Raw genomic sequence first — 22,588 nt, 5'->3', positions numbered from 1 at the left:
CAGTCAAATGTGATCAAACCACAGACGCACAGTGCTGCTGAAGCACAGAAGCCGGGTCTTTAAGGATGTTTTTTGTTGCTTGTTGTGTTAAGATTTGAAACCAGGTTTATAGGATCTTTAAGTAAAACATTGTTACAGCAACACACAGTAAAACGCAATCTGCCAGCCAGGTTCACTTTAGCTTCAAGCAAACTGCACATTTTTAATTCAGCTCCTGCAGCATCTGCATTATCTGACTTTTTCTGTAAGAGGCGTTAATTTAACATCACTCAGCTCTAATTAAATTCTCATTTGTTGAAGCTGAACAGTAACAGACCTGTCACATGCTGCCAGTCCTTTTATGTGTCTTCTGTGTGTGTGTGTGTGTCTGTGATATTCTGTGTATCAGGAGTGCAACTGGTGAGGCCTGGCACGAGATCATGTTATCATGTCTGAGTCGCCGACCCTGTGACGAGCGATCAGGGACCCATGGGAAAGAGTGCGGCAGTGATTTTGCCTACTTCTACTTTGTCTCCTTTATCTTCCTGTGCTCCTTCCTGGTCAGTACTGAAATACACCAGCACTGTAGCCACTGTAACAGCTGTGGCCTCTGATTCATTCTGTCTCAGGTCACAGTGACAAAAGCTTGTGGTTTGGTTGTAGTGAGTGTAAACAAATGTAATTTGACTTATTGTATATGTCCAATCATATTTTTTACAGCAAAGTATAAAAAATTAATAATAATACACAAATAATATTGTGTATTTTACAACAAAATACACAATATTAATGTTCCATTGTTATAATCATACATATAATCATACAGCCATCTAACCACTAACAAGCTAGCCACCCTATGATACTATAGCTATGGACACTCAGGACCTGAGTTCCCTCAGTGGTCAGCACTGTCAAGATGTTGGTATTGTTCAGCCGTACAGATTGACACGTCAAAGTTTGTAAGATAAGACATAAGATATGTGTGGATTTTCTTTGCCTCCACAAGCGTCTCGGCTCATCATGCCGGTGCCACTGAGATGAACTGATCTGGCTCCAAAAGTACTGTTTTAAACACTAAACCAGAACAGAGGTGTAAACCCAACCTAATGTCTGTGTTCCAGATGCTGAACCTGTTTGTGGCTGTCATCATGGATAACTTTGAGTACCTAACCAGAGATTCCTCCATCCTGGGGCCTCATCACCTCGATGAGTTCATCCGGGTTTGGGCCGAGTACGACCCAGCTGCGTGGTATGTTCAAAGCTCCCTCTGAGCCCCAGAGGATAAAATACAAAGTAAAGTGGAGGGAATAGACAGCCTAACCTTGCTCCTCTCTTCCCCGTTTGTGATTAAGGTGACTTAATGAGGCCTCATACACAGGCCTCAGTCCTGTACCTTGTTGTATGCAGTCAGCCCACTGATGATCATTGTTTTATTTTAAGCTGTCCTGAACGTTTGTTTATTTATGTGCTTGTTCTTTTCCACAGCGGACGGATTTCCTATAAGGATATGTACAATTTGTTACGCGTTATCTCACCCCCCCTTGGCTTAGGGAAGAACTGCCCTAATAGGGTAGCATACAAGGTTTGCAAATACCAGACATTTCCGTCACAAGGGTGCTTTGTGTACCTCTATACCAAGAAACTTTGAACTGAATGGCTGTGCACCAATGAAATCGCCTTTAGTCTAGCACCTGCCCCTCCAAACTGACTGGCTTTGGTTGATGATGCCGGAGTGGAAACAAAGCTTTCAAAGCCACGGCATTGTCCCAACATGCCGCCTGCCATGCCTACTTTCTCCTGTCTGTAATGTTTAGATGGCAGAAATGTTTTACCTCACATTTCTATCAGATTCAAATGTAAAAAAAAAAAAAAAAAAGTATTGAAAGAAAAAGTCTTGAAAAGTCTTCAAGACTTTGAAAGAAAATCACCCTTGAAAGTCTTGAAGGACCCGATTGCTACACAGCTGAATCAGATCAAAAGCCTTATGAAGAGTATGATTTGATCTTTACATGAAGACGTATTCTAGAGGAAAGTCAGGCTATGAGTGAAAGCCCCAAACCAGAGCTTGGGCTGGCATTGAAACCTTTGTCTCTGTGTTCCCTGGTTGAAGTACCAGTGGGATGTTTGCAAGCATGCTGAGGCAGACATCCCTGTTACAATGCTGTCATTTCTCTTCCCTCCCATCAGCATCCTGTGTGTTGGGTCAACCCATCGTCCTTTCTTCTCTCCCCTCCTCCCCTCTCCCACCAAACTCACTCTTCACCATCCCATGTCTCCTCTCAGGGATCCTGAGGTCCACAGCGATGCATCCCCGTGCCCCCACGCAGTGGCCGAGGATGGCATCCACCTAACATCACACTTTAGGAAATCTATTAACAACAGATTTCTGTTTTTCCTTTCCATTATTCTCTTGTTTTGTTGATTTCCTCCCTTTGTTCCTCTCCTCCTTCTCTAACTCCCCATCCTTCTCTGTTTTGGGTTTTGTTTGTTTTTGATTTCCTTCCCTGTGAAGTGGCCGTATCAAGTACCTCGATATGTATCAGATGCTGCTCCACATGTCCCCACCATTAGGTTTGGGAAAGAAATGTCCGCCAAGAGTCGCCTACAAGGTAGACCCACTTCTTCCTCTACCTTCTTCCCTGTGCTCGACAACCTTTCTTCCACTGGCGTGAACTCAAAGCCAGTGTCTGTGCTCTGCAGTGTTCCCTCGTTTATTCACTTTGTTTTTGCTAGCGCTCTGATATTTTTGGTGTAAGCCCCCACCTCATCTTTACTGTCTTTACTGTTTCTTTGAGCATAGCTGCTTGTGTGGGGCTAAGACCCATCACTTATGATAACAGCATAGAGCTCAATGAAAAAAACTTTAAGACGTGTTAACTAAGATATATTATGTTTATGGAGGAAACTTGCTCCTATGTCAGTATTTCCTTTGAGTGGTACGCCCTAGTTGGGGTTTTATTTTGTGGAGCAGTGTGTGTGTGCCTGTGTGTGTGTGTGCCTGTGTGTGTGTGTGTATGTGTGCGTAGCTTCTGTTGCTTTTCTGTGGAAGATCTTCTTTCTATATACGATTTTCACTGTGTGGTTCTGTCTTTGCTACCCGACCCTCTCATTCTTTCTCGCATTTCATCTCAGTCTATCCACTGTTGGAAAAGTTGTGTGTGTGTGTGTGTGTTTGCGTGTTAGAATGTTACTGCTGCACAACATCCACAAAATACATCACTGTGATTTAGATTTTATTTATTTATTGCTGAACATTGACTGATATAAATGAGAAAAGCCTCCATTTCCACCTGATATTAATGTGTGATCAGTATCTGGATGTCTTATCTGAGTCAGGAAAGCCACATGTTGCAGGGGATCAGGCGTGATCATCATTAGCAGTGGTCATATTGGGATCAGATCAGATCTAGCAGTAGGGTTAGCAAGGATCCCAACTGGCTATGATCAGTAACATCAGCCTAGTTAGCAGGGCTGCCTTCCATACACGTATTATGTATATACCCATTTCATTCCAGTTTAAGCTCACTGGACTGTTCATCATCTTACAGCTGTTTCTTTTGTAACAGGTGTAGATGAAAATGAGTCTCTTGAACAGATCCATTGTGTTTATTAAAAAGCCTACCAGCTCTGAGTACCTTATAATGTGTGTTGAGATCTACTCACAAGCTGAATCCAGATGATGATACCAGGTGTAAAGGCAAAGGCCCATGATGAGATAACAAAGCCAGATACAGGTTGCATGTTGTTACCAGGTGGAGGTTGTATTAAGTCCACACGGACCCAATGATCCATATCCACAATTTTTCACGTATGCTGTAAAAAAGCTTTGCAGATAAGACCTGGTTAAGATTGTCTTTAAGTACAATCTATGATCTCAGTTATTTAGTCTTTAGTTTCTAGTTGCCAGTATTGCTTTCTCTCTAACTGGTTGTGCAGCCTGTGGTTGTGTGTACGTATGTGTGGGTGTGTGTGTGATCATATGCAAATTAACATGGTTGTATAGTGTATATGTGAAGGTGTGTGTATGCGTGTGTGTGTGTGTGTTTGCCCCTCAGCTCTCCATCTCCGTCTCATTCTGACTCTGGTCTTTCTTACTCTCTGCACTGCCACTGAGAGCACATGTATATGAATGCTTTTTGTGTTCAGGGGAGCTCAACTCTTTCAGCAACAATCCCACATCATTCTGATGCATCTTAGTGCTTGCTATCAGTCCTATATGAACCAAGTCTTCCTGCTACGGCTGCCCAAGCTTGGTGGAATGGACACTTTTTTTTATTGTTAGCTCACACACTCAACCTCCTCAACTCCAAGTTGACGATTGTTAGGATGGCAACCACAGAGTCGAGCTCCTGCGACTGCCGAGGCACCTTCATGGTTATGCGTTACATGCCTTCTCTCACCTTTTTTTTCGGTCGATGTCAGTCTTGCACCAGTGCACTTTGACTTGCAGCGTATTTCATACTGTAGCCAGTAGCAGTGAATGTGAATGTCCAGTTTGTCTCCTCTGTACGTACTTGTAGAGAAGGCTTTTTGTGTGCTGAACTGAGTCACAGTAACATTCTGTCAATACGGCCATAGTTCAAACATGAAACAAAACTTAGCAAAGCGCCTTTATGCTCAGAGAATGAATCCATGGAGGGTATTTGATCACAGCAGCACACAGATTGATTTCTCTGGGTGGACTGTATGTTCTGACTGGGCTGTTTGTTAGAACTTGGTTGTGGTGGTCTAATGTCAGTCTGTCACCACTTGTCTCCTCTTCTCAGCGTCTCGTCAAAATGAACATGCCCATCGCTGATGACAACACCGTCCACTTCACCTCCACCCTGATGGCCCTGATCCGCACCGCCCTGGAGATCAAACTGGCCTCAGGTCAGAGAAACGCAACACAGAAGATAATAAAAATGAGTAGAATAGACATATGTAAAGGCATTCTCTATGGCGTGTAAACCCCTGTACTTAAGGGTGTAGCAGGTGAGAAACGTAGCTTGGAGCCAATCTATTGTACTTTAGGAGTGATTACTGATTAACTGTATTCTTGAAGCCATGGGAGCCTGACAGCTTCATTTCAGACCAATGGACTGTGGACTGAACAGTCAGTCTTCTTCTAATGTCTGATGAACTAAACTAAGTAAATATGATGTTCATATTATTTAGGTTGAATATATAGTTAGTCACCAGTTAAACTACTTTATTAAATATGCCGTTTTTTTGCAGTTCACCTAAAATGTTCCCAAATAACTGATAAAGTCATAGCAAAAAACAAATGACTTAAAATGTCTCAAACTCCAAAATGCGCCTCACTGCGATGTTATGTGAAATGCCACCTTTAGCAGCCAGCCAGTCCCAACCACAGTGACAGATGTGTGCAAGAACCAGCTGCTATTTATTGTTCTCAGAGCTGCAAATCTCCCATTTGGGCTCATTACACGTCTTTGTGCTGTGCTGGGTGTGTCTGCTGGATTCTCTCTCCTGGCTTCACTGCCTCTGAAGCCTCAGCTTTTTTTTTTACTGACTTCTCTTCATGCCTCGTCTCAGGAACAATTCCTTCACAACTATGTGTTTTGATAAAGGGGGTTAAAGGTCTGTCTCTCTCTCTTTCTCTCTCTCTTTGGATTTTTAGGTATGGTAGCCCAGCGATTATCTGACGCTGAGTTAAAGAAGGAGTTGTCCACAGTGTGGCCCAACCTCTCACAAAAGACCATGGACCTGTTGGTGACGCCACATAAACGTAAGCATTTCACCATCAGCACCATCACAGTCACCTAAATATCTGGATCTCCTAAAAAGACGTTCTCTGTAATGTAGAGTAACATAAATTATATCTGGGGAGACATTTACTTCTCTACAAATGATGTCTTTTCTTCACTGAGCACTAACTTACTAATTAAACAAAACTGTCTTTATGTGAAAGTTCAACTGTAACTTTTCACACCTTATCTAATCTTTTTTCTCACATTCATAAAGGACAGTTCATCATTAAGTAATTAGCCTGGATGTCTCAGGGTTATTACCATGGTGACAGTATGTAATGAGGCGTTGTGGATGTTTTTATTCTGCACGACGTGCTTTGGATTTGTCCTCTTCACCATCAGTCAGAGCCCCTGATGGATAATCAGGAAAAAAATACTCACGCCTATACATTTTTTTCATGTTTTTTTTTTTTTTTATATATATATTTCATATCAAATGACTGTGACAGTCTCCACTCTTCAGGGCTGAAGCCAACCCAGAGATGCCAAGATACAATAGAGAGTTGAAGTCATGATGTATTGTTCCAGCAGGTGGTCTCTGCTCTGCTGTAACTCACTGCAAACTCTCACTCAGCTTTTCTTTAATCGGTTGCTCTGAAAGCTTAAGCATGTTCCTGAGATTTACTTTCCATATGTTCAGACAAATTAGATCCAGTACAGCACTAATCAGAATTAGAAAAACTTTATTAAGTTTCAGAACAAACATCAGAACAAATTCCAGAGCTGAGTCTAAAATCACTCCCTGTTTACTGTAGAGGAGAGATGCAGTCAACCAAAAAAAATCTTGGCTGCCTGAAAATGTACCTACTCTTCAACCACTCAGTTGGTCTCAGGGAAAAAAAAAATCTGCACATGAGCTCAAGATTAACTAAATCAGCCACAGTGTTCTGAGTGCACTCTAGCTGGCAGCCTTATTAACCTGAATGAGCTAGTAAAAATAGTAAAAATGATAAGCTGGGATTAGTTAACGTGTCAGTTACTTTGGGTAAATGTTCAGTAAATGTACAGTGAACGTTGAATAAAATAAGTCTCCATTAGGTAGTGAATGCTTTCACTGGTAGTCTGTCCCTTCCACTGCCCAAAATAATGGATTAATCCTGGAAGACCACTGATGATTGACTGATTTCTCCTTATGAGATCAACATCAGCGATTGTCCAACCAAAACGTCCAAAACGACAAAACGCTGTGTGGGAACTGTCAGTGATGACAAAATGATGATGATTATCAAGTGTCCAAAATCTCAGGTTGCCTCTCACGACTGAAAAAGCAACTACAAGTGTCTTTTATTTACAGAGGAGTGAGTGAGGAAAGGATTTTGGACACAGCTTAAAGTTTCTTACTCCAAGTGATGCCACAGATTCTTTTTGTCAATTGTTTGCCATTTGTTTACTGACTAAGAAGTTACAAATTCTTAAACACAAGCCTGTTTTGTGTCTTGTACCATGTCACTGCCAAATCAGCTCTCCTGGGTTGCACTCAGAGCCAAAGACCCACGTCCTTTCAGAAACCTACACACCACAGACACCAGGCCCAGGTTTACTAGAGTTCATCTCAATGCAAAAACTCGTTGTTAAAACCTGATATTTTCATTACCCACAAGACAATTTGACTGCTGACTGCTGGGTTGGAGGGTTTGGGTGTGTTATGCTAACTTGTAGACTCACGTGACATCACTTGAGGACATTAATCAGACTTCACACAGCTGGAGACACAAAAAGCTTTATACAACCTCTTTTACATTATGTGGTAGTACACCACAACACCTGTAAACTGACTGTATGAAGTGGAAAGAAAAAGAAAACAAAAGTGGAGCAGGAAAGAAATTCTGCTGCTTACAGATGATGAGCATTAGATAAATAATATGTTTAGTACCATGTTGATAATTCTGGTAAATTAAGTTTAAATTAAGAGTACAGGTGAAAGTAAAGGGTTTGATAAAGTACAGTTTGGTCAGTGCAGTGAGTGAGTACCTGTGCATGTGTCCCTCCACATGAGTGCATTAAAAGACGAACCTTCCTGTGCAGCTGTGAGCTTTGCTTTTGCTGCCACCTGTTGGTAAGAAGTGTTCACCACCTATCTACACAGAGGCATTTTCAGTCAGCTCTTTCATGATGCTCTTTTTGTTTACATTAAAAATCTATTTTAATTACCTGCTGTGAATTCATTAAATCACACTCATTAAGAAGTTTCTTTTCTTAAAACTAAACCATTAGGGAGACGAGCAGGCAAATAGAGATGAATTGAGGAGGGAGGGATGAATGAGTCAGCAGAATTTCCTCCTCCGCTCCCTCCTTTCTTTCCTGTACTGTCCTCCTTCCTCACATCATTTCTTCTCTCATCTCTCTCCTCACCAGCCAATGAACTGACGGTAGGGAAGGTTTACGCAGCCCTGATGATCTTCGACTACTACAAGCAGAATCGAGCGAGGAGGCTACAGCTGCAGCAGCAGCAGCAGCAGAACGCGTCAGGCTCCCAGGTACAACATGCACACCACACGTACCCGCAGCTACACACACACACATGCACTGAAGCACACCCACATTGGATGCAGTAGTGCAAACCCGTATGCATGCGCCCACTTACACTGTGTATGCACACACACTGACCCACACTTTGACGGTATGCCTGCATGCATACACACATGCAAAGAAGATGCTTTTGTATCCACCAGCCGTTCAGCGGTGGATGACAAAATCAATCAGCTGCTTCCCCAATTTAATATTTCCACTGTAAAAGCACCCAGTGATCGGTTACCTATTACTATTGATCCAGTTTGCATTGAAGGCGCACTCACAAGCCACAGCCAAAGATGAATCTGCGTTTGGCTGCTGGTCGGTAGTTATTTGCAACCTTGCACATCTACTGTACAGGTGTACGTTTGTTTCTGCATACACAAACACTCACACAGACGCACACAGTTGTACAGTGCTACATACAAGCATGACTGCGAGAAATGAATATTCTGGCCCCAGTCTCTACATCTGGGTGGCACTGAGCCCCCCGCTGTCAGATCTGGGTCCGACAATATTCTGCCTGCTGCCTCTGAATGTCTTCAGCATGTTGCCATCCATCTCTCCTCCACAGTGCAAGGTCGGGGCTCTGTTTAAGCCATTGCTGCCTCTGACTCACATGCAGGAGAAAGGCCTGCCTATGATGTTAAACAGTGTGGAGCCTCCCAGCATGCTTCAGTCCCAGCCCAAATCCAATGTCAAGTCCCAGCCACAGACCAGACCTAGCTCCAACTCCCTCAACAATGGAGGCACGCTGTAAGTTCAACGCTTCAGGAACTAAAACTTCATTTTCCACATGAATTTTAAAACCTACAGTTGGGTTCACTGCATCCAGAGTACAAACCAAGTACCAGCGTTTAGATTAATACTAGATTTTGGTGTAGAATACTGCATCCAGGCTGAAAATTAACTTCTTATTTACCATATAAATGTAAAGACTGAGGGACATATTTACTTTTGGGTCACAGTCTGAGTGTATTCAGATGACATAATGATAAGCATGTTCATGGGAAAGACACAAAAACTGCAGCCATCGAGGGGGGGGGGGGGGGGGGGGGGGGTGCAGGTCCAGCAAATTCTATATTTAATGCATATATATATATATATATTTCTGCTGCTCCATCCTGACACGTGGCTCTTGTAAATCCTCTCTGCACTGTTTGTGCCTGATCTACAGAGGCTGAGAACTGAAGTAGATTTTTGTCTTGTGTTTAATACACCAAGACAAAAATCTAAGATCAGGTTTATCACATGGAGACCAAACAGTATGATGTAATTTAGCACAGGAATACAACACATTTAAGCTGGATTTACTACATAAAAACTAAAACCTACGTTCACATTTACTGTGTCAAGACTGACAGTTAAGACAAGGTACTATGCACCTACTGTAACCTGCAACTGCTTTAACCTGGTGTACCAGGAGTATATAGCATAAGTACATGGTCAGGTGTAAGGTTCAATTTACCACTGGATCTTTTTGAAAGTATGATGGGTGCTACATGCAGATTGATGCTTCTCTGCTCGGCTGTGCTTAGACTCCTTAGCTACATAGAGGCAGCTAATGTGCACCTCCTTAAACCTGTTACAGTACGTGTCAGGGCCGCTGCACTGAGACCACTGTGATACCTCTCAGTAAAGGCTCAGTAAAATTCTCTTCTCCAGTAACTGTGGCCCCTATGAACAAAGGACATCCATGAGTGAAAACACTGCCTCTATTCATTTTGTTTGTATAAAAACCCCAAAGTCCACAGAGATGTTGTTAAACTGCCAAATAACACATGTATTTATTATGTATTCAGCTTTACCTTCAGATAAACTGACATCAACAAATATTATATTTAAATCTGAGGCCACATTTTATCATCCTAAAGGAATTCAATTGTATTTCAAAAAGCTATGGACAACAGAGCCAGCTGTAAATTACCAGAGGACTTGCAGAGATAAGACAGGACACTGACTGTCTTGCTAGTCTCACCCAGAAGGCCTTTCCTCGAATGTCTGAAAATGTCAGATCACACGGACATTACTTGGATAAACTGACCGCATGTTTGAAATCTAAATGGTTACTTCCTCTCCTGGAAAAAATATCCCACTTTAGTAAAGGGTTAGGTTATTGACATAAGCAAATAAATCTGTCGCTGCTTATCCAAATCAAGCCCATCACTCCAGAGCACTCCTGGTGCAGCAGATCTGTGTTGCATGTGTTGTTGTATTTGTCACATTTCTGGATTTGTAGCGTGTTTCCCTGAGTGTTTGTGTTTTCACTTTTGTCTGTGTTTTCATATCTGGAGCGTTTTTGTTTTTTTTTTGTATTTGTATGTGCTTTGTCCTTAGGGGCCACTGTACAAAGTCAATGACTCATGATTACTTTAGGATTATAATCTACACTGTCAGATAATTCATGACTCATCCACACAGTGTTTAGTGTTGAGTTGATGGGTAACTCCTACTCTGAACTTTAAATCAGTCTGAGTGTTAAAGGCCACTGAACCTTGAGAGAGAAGCAGATCTGCTCTTAACCAGCAGCTCAGGCTAATTTTTCCACCCTGATCTTACGTCTGCTCAGATGAGAAGGTTTACTGCAGGGGATGTGAATCCAAGTTTGTCTGCTGTACTCTATGTATTTTCTCTCTGGCAGTGCTCACGTGTTTTTCATTCAGAGAAATAAATGAGCGTACTGTATAACGGGGGAAGAGAGCTAAGTCAGAAGCAGCTGCTTTAGATTCTCTGAGACGTTTCACCTCTCATCTGAAAAGCTTCAGGTCTGACTGACTGGTGGTGAGTCCCAGGCCTTTAATCTCTGTGGGGATGTTCATGCTTTGGCTGCTCTCCCCCTATGCACTAGATTATCAGATTTTATGTTACTTATCTTATTGTTGTTAAGTAAAGCACTTTGTAACTATGTTTTGAAAAGTGCTTTATAAATAAAATGTATTTTTCCCCACAATGAAACCAAAAAGTAGTATGCAGTAGTAGTATCTGAGTGTCTGCTACATGGAGAACAATGAGTGAGTAAACAAGGAGGGGATGTTGGACACAACCAGTGAGAGTGGTTGAGGTAACGTGGGTCATTAGGCCACTTGGTATTTGTGTCCGAGAATATTCTACATTACGGAGAATATAAAAGATAATGTAATAATGTAATAATGATACAACACAATGTAACATGGTCTCAGAAAAACCTACCATGCTAGAGGAGCTTCTTAAACAAAGAGTGGGTTTGCTTTTACTGTTTCACTCACATTTTCATTCAAAATAATATTCACAGAACCGTGTGTATCAAATATTGGATAATAGCTATATAGATGGTTCAAATCCAATTAAAGGTTTCACTCAAACCACTGAACTGTGCTCACACACTGAATGAATACAGCTCTAAGTGTGAAAATGTTAACCTGTTACTCTGTAACCTGATTTACACTGTATGATGATGATGATGATGATGATTATTATTATTATTATTATTATTATTATGCTGAGCTGTGACTGATATAACACACAGGCCAGGTCATGATCACAACATCAAGCCATCACCTTCCTTGGTGATGGAGAAAATGGCTAAGAGAACCATATCCAGGGGCCCGTCAGAGGACACACCAGACACTGCCGTCATTCAGGTACCGTCCAACACGTGGTGTGTATGTGAACCTGTACACATGTTCTGATCTGCTCCTGTTGAATGTGACAGGACTTAGTTGTTGTACTGATGCAATTAGTACTGTGGAAATGTACACTATAGTAAATTAACTGAGTGAGTCATTATATTAAGTCCAGCCTACCTGTGTGTAAGTGCAGCAGTTTGCAGGATTCAGAGTTTGTGTGAACATTACAGTAACATTGATCAGCACAGGGTTCAGGCTGTTTAACATCTGCTGCTTAAGGAGAAGTAAAGAGGAAAAGTAACTCTCAGTCCACCCTACCCCTACACACACCAGTGATGCTAATGGCCTTGTGTTTGTGTGTGTGTGTGTGTCCAGGAGTCAGTGGAGATGAGGAGGATGGAGACCAGTGCCAGCAGTACGATCCCAGTCCCTGGCACGGGTCTGGAGAACCAGGGCAGAGCTGCTTCTATGCCTCGCCTTACTGCTGAGCTGCAGGTAACATCTCATCTGCTCCACATCTGTGTTCATTTCAAACCTGAATTAGACTCAGTTTTAGTCTTAGTCATCTGACAAGGATGCATATTATTTATAGTCACATCTTAGTTGTTTCAGTCAATAACTAAAACTAAAGATCTTTATAGAGTTTTAGTCAGATCTTTGTTCTGCATTTTTAATTCTGATGTTGTGTTTTTCTAGCCTGTTGGGAGATTAGGAGAGAAAACACTGTGCCTCTTCATAGCAGAATGTAATGGCTCACACACACAGTGCTCATGTCATCCTGCTCTGCAGTGATACAACAGATCGACTCTCCTCAGTAAATCCACCTGTCGTTCCCAGACTCTGGCTGCTTGAACAGAGTCGCCCAGTCACTCCTGTCCTCTCGTCTGCAGAGCAGAGGCTGGATTCACTCACATATTCACTAAAGCACTGTTCAGTGTCTGGGTTTAGCTTCAGATGAGCAACTTAAGCCGGCCAGATAACATTTTTGCAGTAATATACCTTTAGAGAAAAGCTGCAGTAAGTTTTAAATGTTTAACATCCTGCTTAAATCCAGCACTCAATCCTTTTTTTTCTCGTCCTTTTCCTCAGATGTTTTATCTAATTTTAAATGGGACTAAAGATTCATTTAGTCTGTACAATTGTGATATTTCTGTTATATTACACATCTTTATTACACAGGAGTGTCTGCAGCAGCTTCATGTGTTCTTCATTATGTATTTATGTCTTTAAGTGTATTTAGTTTATTTGTTAGGAACAGGTTCAGTTGCAGAAGCAGTGTCCGATGTACTGTTCATGTGTATAAAGCTGAAGCTAATTTCCAAAGGGAAATGCCAGTTATGGCTTATTGAATGATGACTGATAGATTAGTTCATTTGTCCATTCATCTGCTCCCACAGTTTTATTTGTAGACAGAATCTGTAATAAAATTCCTCATAGTTTTTGTTGAAAAGATCACTTTTTTCAGTTTATTGCTTTGTTTGTCTTTTTAAAAAGTGTTGTCAATCGATTTGCTTTTTTTTGTCACAGTTTTTGTTGACTGAAGAAACACTGTACCACACCTACAACTTTCTGTTAACTTCTAACACCACCAGAGTGTTTGGAACTTTCTTTCTTTAGCGAGAGGGCTGTTAAACACATCATATCATAGCTCTACATTTTCAGTGAGTGAAGGAAAAGTGTGCTGTGCTTACATTACTGAAAATAACCCAGAACAACAGTCAGTCAGTGCTTTTTTTGTAACAGTGTAGTGAACCATCACATAGAACGTTTCTTCTGTAACAGCATGGAAGCATGGACTCACTATTCATCCGGTTAAGGCTGAAAAACTCTAAATGAATCTTTCACTAGAACCTAAGAAATATAATAAGCCCCTCATTTCCTGAGTGATGTTGATATTGATCGATTCATGCATTTAAAGTGCATTCCTCTCACAGCCCATTTGGAAAGAGCTGTTGTTGATCCTACTTTCGCTGCAGAGGAGAAGTCTACAGTAATCTGATTAGATCCTGGCCGGTCGCCAGCTGTTTGTCCACTATTGTTTTTCTCCTGCTGCCAACTGAAAAGATGGTAGTGGCTCCAAATGGCTTTGGGCACAAGATGCATGGGAGAGGAAGACGGTAATTGGGTTACTGTAGAAGTGAGAGAATCTAGAGTAATAATGAAAGGATGTAAAGAACAGGGGCGGGAGGTTGCCTTGTTGACTTGCTGTCTTATTTTTCTCACCTTTTGGAACAGAGGGCAGGAAATCCTTTAGCCAATTCAATTAATGCTGGCCTTTTGGAAGTTGCCTGCGGCTGCTGGAGTGTGCTGGGAACTGTACCGTGCAGTCTGAACTCTGGGGCCTCCGCTCCTCAGTTGCAGGAGTTTATCTGTCATTCTTGCTATTGCATTTCTTTTGCTTAATTTGAGCTGAGGATCAGGAGGTGACATGTGTTAAGACGTGTTCTGCTCTTTAAGATCCTTCTTTGTGCTGTGGTGACATGGGAAACCTGAGTGACTCAGTCAGTCTGGCCTGTCTGTTCACAGTGAGGTCGCTGAGAAAGCAAAGCCCCACTCTCTGTTCCTCTAATCCAGGTGATACTGGACATTCAATCCTGATTTTTGCAGTTTCATCACCTTTTAATACAGTATGTGCCGAACCCTCATTTTAATCTGTAGGATATGCTCCGGTCGGCTTCTCTCCAAATAACAAGCCTGGCAGGCAAGAACAGAGGGAATCGATACTGGTATGTTCTCCGAGTTATCTGACAGAGTCACGGAGGCAGAGTCCAGGATGTGCTGAAAGAAGCAGACAGAGTGAGCACTGGACAGAAACCCACAGAAAAATGTCTGTGTTTCATCCTGTGCAGTGTGTTATTTTTTTTTTTTTTCTCTCTGGCAGCTGATGAAACCTGCAGCAGACATCACAGAACAGCACATGGTTCAGTAAAGTAGCTGACTGAAATACAGTGTTGAGGTACCTGAGTGTTTCTGTGTCATGCAGCTTGATACCTATTTGTTTTTTCTCCATGATTTTTTAGTTACTTTACATATTTTACATGCCAGATGTAAATATGTAAAGTAACTAAACCACTTGCTATCACAAAAGACAGACAGTAATACTTGCCACTACCCCCCTCTGTCCTAAATAACTGTAAAGCATCAGTTTTCAACAGGATTGTGTCATTTTTCTACAAACAAAACGACTTTAATGACATAAGAACTGCACAGAAGTTGGCTGTCAGTGAAAGATTTGATCGCTTTCATCAGAACAAAACTGTAGCTGCTGCTGATGTTGCTTAATGTCCCTCCTCTCTTTCTCTGCTGTTCTTTTTTTTTTCTGCTTCCTCTCCTGTGAAACAGCGGGGCCACTCACGACACTCTCCAGGGATCCATCTACCTGTACGTACACGCTGTCACACAGCCTACAGTATATACCTGTTTATGGTTTCTGTATTGAGTGTATTGTATTGAGATGGTGATGTCAGATGATCACATGGACTCACATGGACCAACACCAGCATACAACCAGAATCACTATTATTCTGGATCATGAGCCTGAATCGTGTATGGCCCCGTAGCGTTAAAGCCCGTCTGTGTGGCATGTGAAAACTTCCAACTTTGACGCCCCCCAGTGGCAGGATTTGAGAGGACATTTTTGCCACTTCATCTGTTGTTACCAGCGTATGTTAAGCTATTTGTATAGGTCTTGTCATTGTTGATGTAGTTGATTCTGTGTGTCTACTAACATGACACAAAAATACATAGGATCCAGACAGGGCTGTAGTCTGGATCTTTGAAACCCTGAGGTCATGAGTTACTGCTCCAGCAGAACTCTTATCTAAGTCTTACCTACGACATTTCTGACCAGGTATGTAATTCTGGTTGAGGATCTAATGTCAAATTCCTTATTATTTAGCTTAAAAAACATGTTATATGTGTATGTGCAGTATATATATCTCATCACACATTAACAAGTTCAGATGGTTTCCTAACGAGTCCTTGTAAACAAAGGGAGTCTGTTTTAGCTAATGAAGGAACTTCCACTTTGGATGAAACACCTGCTCCTTTATTCTTCAGCGGTACAGTGGAAATGTGGTTAAGTCAGAGCTGTAGGTGCAGGAGCACCAGGTGTTCCCACTGCTGCAGTCCTTATATAAAGCTATTAAAAGCTTTACTCTTCTATATGGCAGCACAGTCAATTTGTTTAAAACCTTATGTATATTTTCACATCATTTCACGCCTTAATTGTCTTTAATCACGTGGTATCGTGAATAAAATTCTGGTGTTTTAATGTGGATTCATACCATCTGCAGTGGGAACAGTCAGATCCTGCTCAGTGGAGCGTGTCAGAGGGTTCAGTAAGTGAGTCAACAAATGAGCACTCAGAAGAATCAGGTGTAGTCTTAATAAACTGGAGCTATATGAAAACTACAAGTGCTCAGTGACCCTCTCTGTCCCTCTATCCCCCCTTCAGTCTGTCCCTGATGCCAGTCCCATGAGGCGCTCAGCCTCCACTGCGGCCCCACAGCGACCCCAGGAGGTCAACCTGAGGGACTACACCCTGGAGAAACCCAGCCAGGAGCGGCCCCACCACCATCACCACCACCACCGCTGCCACCACCGCAGAGACAGGGATAAAGACAGAGAGAAGAGGCAGAGGTCTTTGGATACACCTCTAGGTGGACAACCTCCAGCCTCTGCTGGTTAGTCAGCACACACACACACAAACACACAAACACACTGTGTATTCAAAAGTCGCATTTGTTGGATATTTCTTCCAAAACACCCTCAGGACTGTCTCCTCAGTAACTGGTTTTAATGTTGTGGCTGATCGTTCAGTTGTTACAAAATAGAAGAAACAAAAGAAACAGAAATAATGTCAGTGGACAGTCACACTGGCTGCCCTGTAACCAAAGTCCAGTCTTAAAATACAATAAAAAAAGAAAATGCTAAAATGTCAAATAGTAAAGTAACTATACAGGTGAGCAGGGCTGATAAACTGTTATACTGCATTTAGTACTGAATTCAAATATACTTGGACAAATCCTACATTATTGTTTGTTGTTGAGAAACAGTTGTCAGTCCTGAGAGACTTTATCAAAGATCTTTTTTGGGAAATTCACTCCCTCTCATTTTGGTGGAGAGCCTCTGCTGGTTGCCTGGCAACTACTAAGCAACAAGTGTCCAGCACATGATCCCCATCAAACAGTAAATTGTCATTTTTAAGATTTTATACAGGTTAAGTAAAGGAGATGTTATTTAGTGGTGGGAGACAGAGTTTGTCCCCTATGGACAGAGCCAGGCTAGCTCTTTCCAGTATTAATGCTAAGCTAACCGGCTGCTGGCTGTGGCTCTAAATTTAATGAATAGATATGAGAGTGGTATTAATCTTGTCATCTCTCTGCCAGAAAGTTAATAAGTGTATTTCCCCAAAATGTTTCCTTTGGACAAAATGAATCATTTTATATAAGTGTCCTTGACTTTGACTACACAGTGCAGTTTGCTGCAATGTACATTTTGGTTTAAACCTTTGTTAACAGTCACAGTTTATGGTGCGTTTCAGAAATGAAATTCAACGCGACATGTGATCACATGTAATAAGCCATCTATAAAAATGTGTAAGGGTGTTAAAGAAGGAGTGGAGACCCTGCAGGGTCTCAGCTGTGATAGAGATCAGCAGTGGTCTCTCTGGGTCTGACTGTGAGACGGCAGCTCCAGACACACAGAGACTGAAAGACATGACCCCACGACCCATTGATTAATAGGTAGCTGCTCTGCAGGGTGAAGCTGTGGAGAACGGAAAACAGTCAGTCTGTCTTAAGGCTGCTGCAGAGTTCTCTGCTTCAGCTGAGGACAGAGTGTCCAAAGGACCAGCTGCTCACTGAGTGTAGACAGTGTGAAGATCCTCTTATCTGGTATTCTATCATTTTAGGTTCTTTTTATATTAGATTTTAAGTATTTACAAAGAATTTTGTTCTTGTGAGGGTGGACGAACATCTGAAAAAGTAAGAACATGGACTGTTGTTGTTTTTACAGACTGGATCTGTTCCTTGGCATGTTCCAGACAAATTTTTTTGAAAATTTCAGACGTTGTGGACAAAGTTAGCTTATGAGATTTGAGAACATGAATGATTACATACAGGACACATTCATATACGCAACGCTAAAAGAATGAGACCAAATGTGGCCTCCAAACATGGTCTGACTGATTGGATCTCAATGTGTCTTGGGTGCATTCACACCTGTACTTAGAGCTGTCCACTTGTGATCGGATCACCTGAGACTCTTGCTAATACCAGGTCTGAACAGGGCCTCAGTCTTGTAAGTGATTTCCCAAATATACACCTGCGTCACCTGCAAGAGCACACAGCTGCATTTTCATTTTGACATGTGACCTCAGGAAAAGCACGTGTGTGAATGATCAAATGCACAATGGCTGAATTCCATGTAGCTGCTTCAGTTTCAGGGTCCTGGTATTGTCCATACTGGTACACTGTCATGATTTAGTGGGACACTGGAACAGAACAGAGCCATCGTTCATGTTAGTAGTGAAACCTGTGCTTTTCCTACTGTGACAAATATCTGCTGAGAATAATAACTTCTTATTTCTTACTGAACAGAAATAAATGCCATGACAAGTAGACAGGCACTCCAGAACCAAAGTAAATCCATCAAAAACTTTTTATCTAGATTTTATCTAGAATAGAGAAACGTACACTTTCACCCTGTAATATTTTCCTAATCCCCGGTTGCACCAGGAGAGCCAGGGTCTGACCCAGCTGCCTCCAGAGAGCGAGCCCACGACCGCGGACGCTCCCACGAGAGGAAACACCACCACTCCTCAGCGGACAAGCAGCGCTACTACTCCTGCGACCGCTTCTGCAGCCGGGAACACTGCCACACCAAATCTGCCACCGCTAGCTGCGCCGCCTCCCCCAGCGAGGGGCAGGAAACCAGCAACAAGCAGGTGGGAGGGCACAGGCGTGTAGAGTAGGGCCAGATGAGACTTAAGACCAGGTGAAGAGGATTTCTAAAGGGTCTGTGGTTTCAGCCATTGCTCAAAATGATACTTTATACTTTTCACAGCAGTTTTGATGGCTGATTAAAACTAATGCTGTTATATCTGATGTGTGAAGTGTGACTGTTACAGTTCATCCACCTCCAGACCAGCTAAAATCTACCTGCAGGCTGCAGATGTCCATGTAGTGAACTGGCCAGCCGCTACACAGGCACAGCCTATGTTGTATTGCTAACACACGGCATGTGGGTGTGTGTGTTTGTTTGTTGGTGTGTGGTAGGGTCCCCTTCAAAACATGTTGCAGTGTGTACGTTTTGTTGTGAATATTAATGACCCATGTGAGATTTCAGCTTAAGTAAACCAGCTTAAAGAGCAGCTCCATTAAGACACACACCACCTTTCCACTTCATAGTAGTTTTACCTCTGTGAAACTAGAGGCCTCAGAGGCCTCTGTGTGTAAATGGATCAGTTCCATCATAAATGTGTCCTAGAGGTGAACTGCTTTGACCAGATGTGTTTCTTAATACAAGCTCGTTGTCAGTCTGCTATACATCTGCATGTTGATGATGACTGACGCAGCAGCGTGGCCTTAGACCAGCATGGTGCAGGTAGCGTGTTGAGTGTAGGAGAGGCAGTTCAGGAAAAAGTGAGAAGAAGCAGGGAAACTGAAGGCTGATGATCCCTCTGCATGCTCGTATTACTGCTTTCTCCTCTGTCTGCCTTCAGTGCAGCCTCTCATGGCCTTTCACTTCTTTTCCCACTTTCTCTTTTCATCATTTTCCATCCATTTTGTCTGTCTGTCGTTACATTTCCGTTAGTGTTTGTTCTTTCATCCTGTCTTTGTTCTGTCCCTCACTTGTTCTGTGTCATCACATATCACATTTTGATGTCTTTCCTTTCCTCTCCTCTCCTCCCTCTGGTGGCCCTGTCCCTGTTTCCTTCCCTTTACCTTTCCTCTCTTATATATTTTGCTCATCGTTCTCTCATTTCAAATTGCTTGTTCAATTTTCATCTAGGGCAGTGGTTGGGTTAAAGGCAGCCCAGTGGCACTGAGTTCCAGTTCTAGCACGCCAAGCCGCGGACGTCGGCAGCTCCCCCAGACCCCCCTCACCCCACGGCCAGGGGTGGCCTACAAGACTGCCAATTCTTCCCCCGTGCACTTTGTGTCCAGCCAGGCCTCTCTGAGTCCTGGCCGGCTGAGCCGCGGCCTGTCGGAGCACAACGCCCTCCGGCACAGCGGCTCCCGCCACTTCCCCTGCCCTGTCACTCGTATCAGCTCCGAGCCCTTCTTGGGCCGGGGCCATGGCGATGCCCTGGGCAGCCCCTACGGCAGCCTCCGGGACCAGCTAGACGTCTTCCAGGATGTGGCGTCACTGTCGCCCAGCCCCCGTGCCGGACGCTCATCTTGGACCGCACTGCCTCGCATGATGGGAGCCCTGCTTCCGGCTCCACAGCAGAACCTTGGGGTGCCCAATGGGTACCACTTCAGCTACGGGGGCAACACCAGCCCAGGCTCTGGCGTCAGGGCACCCAGGTATTACCAGGAGGCAGAGGAGGACGAATGGTGCTAGCATGGCTTTAAACCAACCTTTTTAATGCATTTTTGAGGAACTGTGATGAGTTTTATCATCTTCTTTGAAGGCTTTAGTTTACATTGTCACTGTGTGTGTTTAATGCTGTATTTTAATCCTAACTTCGAGAGCTAAGTTTAGGGAGAACATCTAAACAGGGAGAACACTTGAAGTGGGTAATATTTGAATGTGAACAACAAATTGTAAGGGCACATAGCGTTATGAAGTAGACTTTTTGCCAACATCAGATATCTTACCGTAGCTATCCTTGATTTGCTTTGACCAGTGTTTTGTTGACACCACCATATCGACCCTCAAACTGCATTACATCAGAAACACAGACTATACACGAGTATAAAAATATTGATTAGTGCTGCTTTAAAGTTAGATTCTAACTATCTGTTTACCAGGGAAAATTACTTTTGCAAAGATCTACATGATAAAACGAGTTTAACAGCGCTCCACTCTGTGTACCGTCAAATCTCGATGAGGCACATATGCAAAATCAGGTTTTTTTTCAGACTCAAGATGAGTCGTGCTCTCTTTATCAGCCGCTCTTGCTTCTTCCACATTATTATTACACCCAACAGGGCAACATAAAGTCTAACAGACCGTTTAATTTTTAAGCTGTACGTGAAGTCAGTTATTGGATCAAACAGTAGCTGAAAGTGCGTTTGAGAGTCAGTATGGCAGTTTCAAAAGAAAGTGATGGCACTGCACGTCATAGAAGCAGGACAAAAAGCAGCTCAGTAGTTCAGTGAAATGATAGTTTAAAACGTTGGAAAACCTCAAAGACATTATGACACTGTACAAATAGCTGTGATGTTCTTTAGTTTAGGACTCTACCCTTCTATGATTATGCCTAATCCTTTATGACATTCCCTTTGTGTCAGTCGAACAGATGAAGTGCTGTCACGCAGGCAGCGGTGATTGTTTACCTGTTAAATGTTTCTTGCAAACTTGAAGAGAGAAGCAGCCCGTGGTAGTGAGAAGTACCTGACTGACTGATTTGTTTTCTATTAAAATGTCCTTGTAGATGTTTTCTTTTCTTTGTCTTTTTTTTTTTTTTTTGTATGACGTTAAAAAAAAAAAAAAAGACCACAGTGTGTTTTACGTGAACTGCTTCTGGTTTGCCATCGTTTCAGGTCTAATGTTTCTTACAGACTTCTTTGCGATGTTTTAAGACAAAGTGCCTATCCTTTTAGATATACTGTAGAAAAAGATGCAATGTCAACTGTTTTCTAATGCATCCACACTTGGAGTAGGTGTTTGGTTCATTCTGTATGTAGCTCTGCTGGAAAACATGTTGTACAGAAAGCCTTATCTGCAAGGAGAGAAACGATACCTACAGTACGCTTAAACGACAGGAATCAAAAAATGACCTTATGAAAGTTGATTATTTTTCTTGTTTTTGATAAACCATGAAAAACGTTGTGGAAACACTATGAAAACTGCATAAATATATTTGTCCAGCTACGTTAATGCCAGTAACACATTGTGCATGTTTAGATGGTAGACCTGGCCAGCTACCTGCTATGACCACCGTGTAGAGTTTCTTTTCGATTTATTTATTTATTTGTTTTTTGAAAGGGTGTCCCAGTGTGAGCTCCCGTCTTATTTGAGCTGCTGAGTGCGTTGGTCAGCTGAGGTCTGATGGGACTGAGTGGTGGGGAGGTGTGACAGAGTCTGCATTGTCTGATTTGGGACCCAAAGTAGCAAAGGGTAACGTAGTCTGACTCTTGATGGGTATTTGGGTCAAACCAGGCGCTGTGTATGTGTATGTGGATTCAAATTAACGTTGGTAAGCATCAGCTTTGGTGGATACATTTTACATATCTGGATCCAGTTTGTTGTTTCGTGCTGTTTCTTCCTTTAATTATTTATTTTTTTCATACTCTCATGTATAACTGGCAAAAAAAAAAGAAAAAAAAAACTGATCCTGTATCCTGTCATGCCAAGATATTTCCAGCACTTACTGTACCATGGAGTCTGACAGCAGGAAATGTTACAGCAATCTAACTCATTCATATTAAAGATCAGGCTTTGGTGTCAGAATGAAAAAGTTTTCTTTCTCTAGAGCCGGTGAAGGAGCTGGAGTGACTAACATCTCCACCCACATCAACAGAAAACAAACCACAACACAACTGCATCATTCACTGTCCCAGTTCC

At 42.5% G+C, this 22,588-nt stretch overlaps 1 protein-coding gene across 1 annotated transcript in view; it reads left to right on the top strand.

The window, feature by feature from the left end:
• Nucleotides 1-20,514, top strand: part of LOC121184955 (voltage-dependent N-type calcium channel subunit alpha-1B-like) — a 55,975-nt gene extending 35,461 nt beyond the window's left edge. The window contains 13 exon segments of the mRNA XM_041042888.1: nt 389-539; nt 1,101-1,228; nt 1,465-1,561; nt 4,746-4,851; nt 5,603-5,710; nt 8,088-8,209; nt 8,818-8,999; nt 11,749-11,863; nt 12,224-12,343; nt 15,191-15,229; nt 16,305-16,533; nt 18,589-18,797; nt 19,865-20,514. Of these exon segments, the coding sequence (XP_040898822.1) occupies nt 389-539; nt 1,101-1,228; nt 1,465-1,561; nt 4,746-4,851; nt 5,603-5,710; nt 8,088-8,209; nt 8,818-8,999; nt 11,749-11,863; nt 12,224-12,343; nt 15,191-15,229; nt 16,305-16,533; nt 18,589-18,797; nt 19,865-20,419 (2,161 nt within the window). The 3' untranslated portion in view covers nt 20,420-20,514.
• The last annotated feature ends 2,074 nt before the right edge of the window (nt 20,515-22,588 follow it).

The sequence above is a fragment of the Toxotes jaculatrix genome, chromosome 7 (assembly GCF_017976425.1).
Source record: "Toxotes jaculatrix isolate fToxJac2 chromosome 7, fToxJac2.pri, whole genome shotgun sequence".
NCBI lineage: Eukaryota > Metazoa > Chordata > Actinopteri > Toxotidae > Toxotes > Toxotes jaculatrix.
Note: the sequence above shows the minus strand (reverse complement) of the source record. Positions and strands in the feature narration are given on the sequence as shown.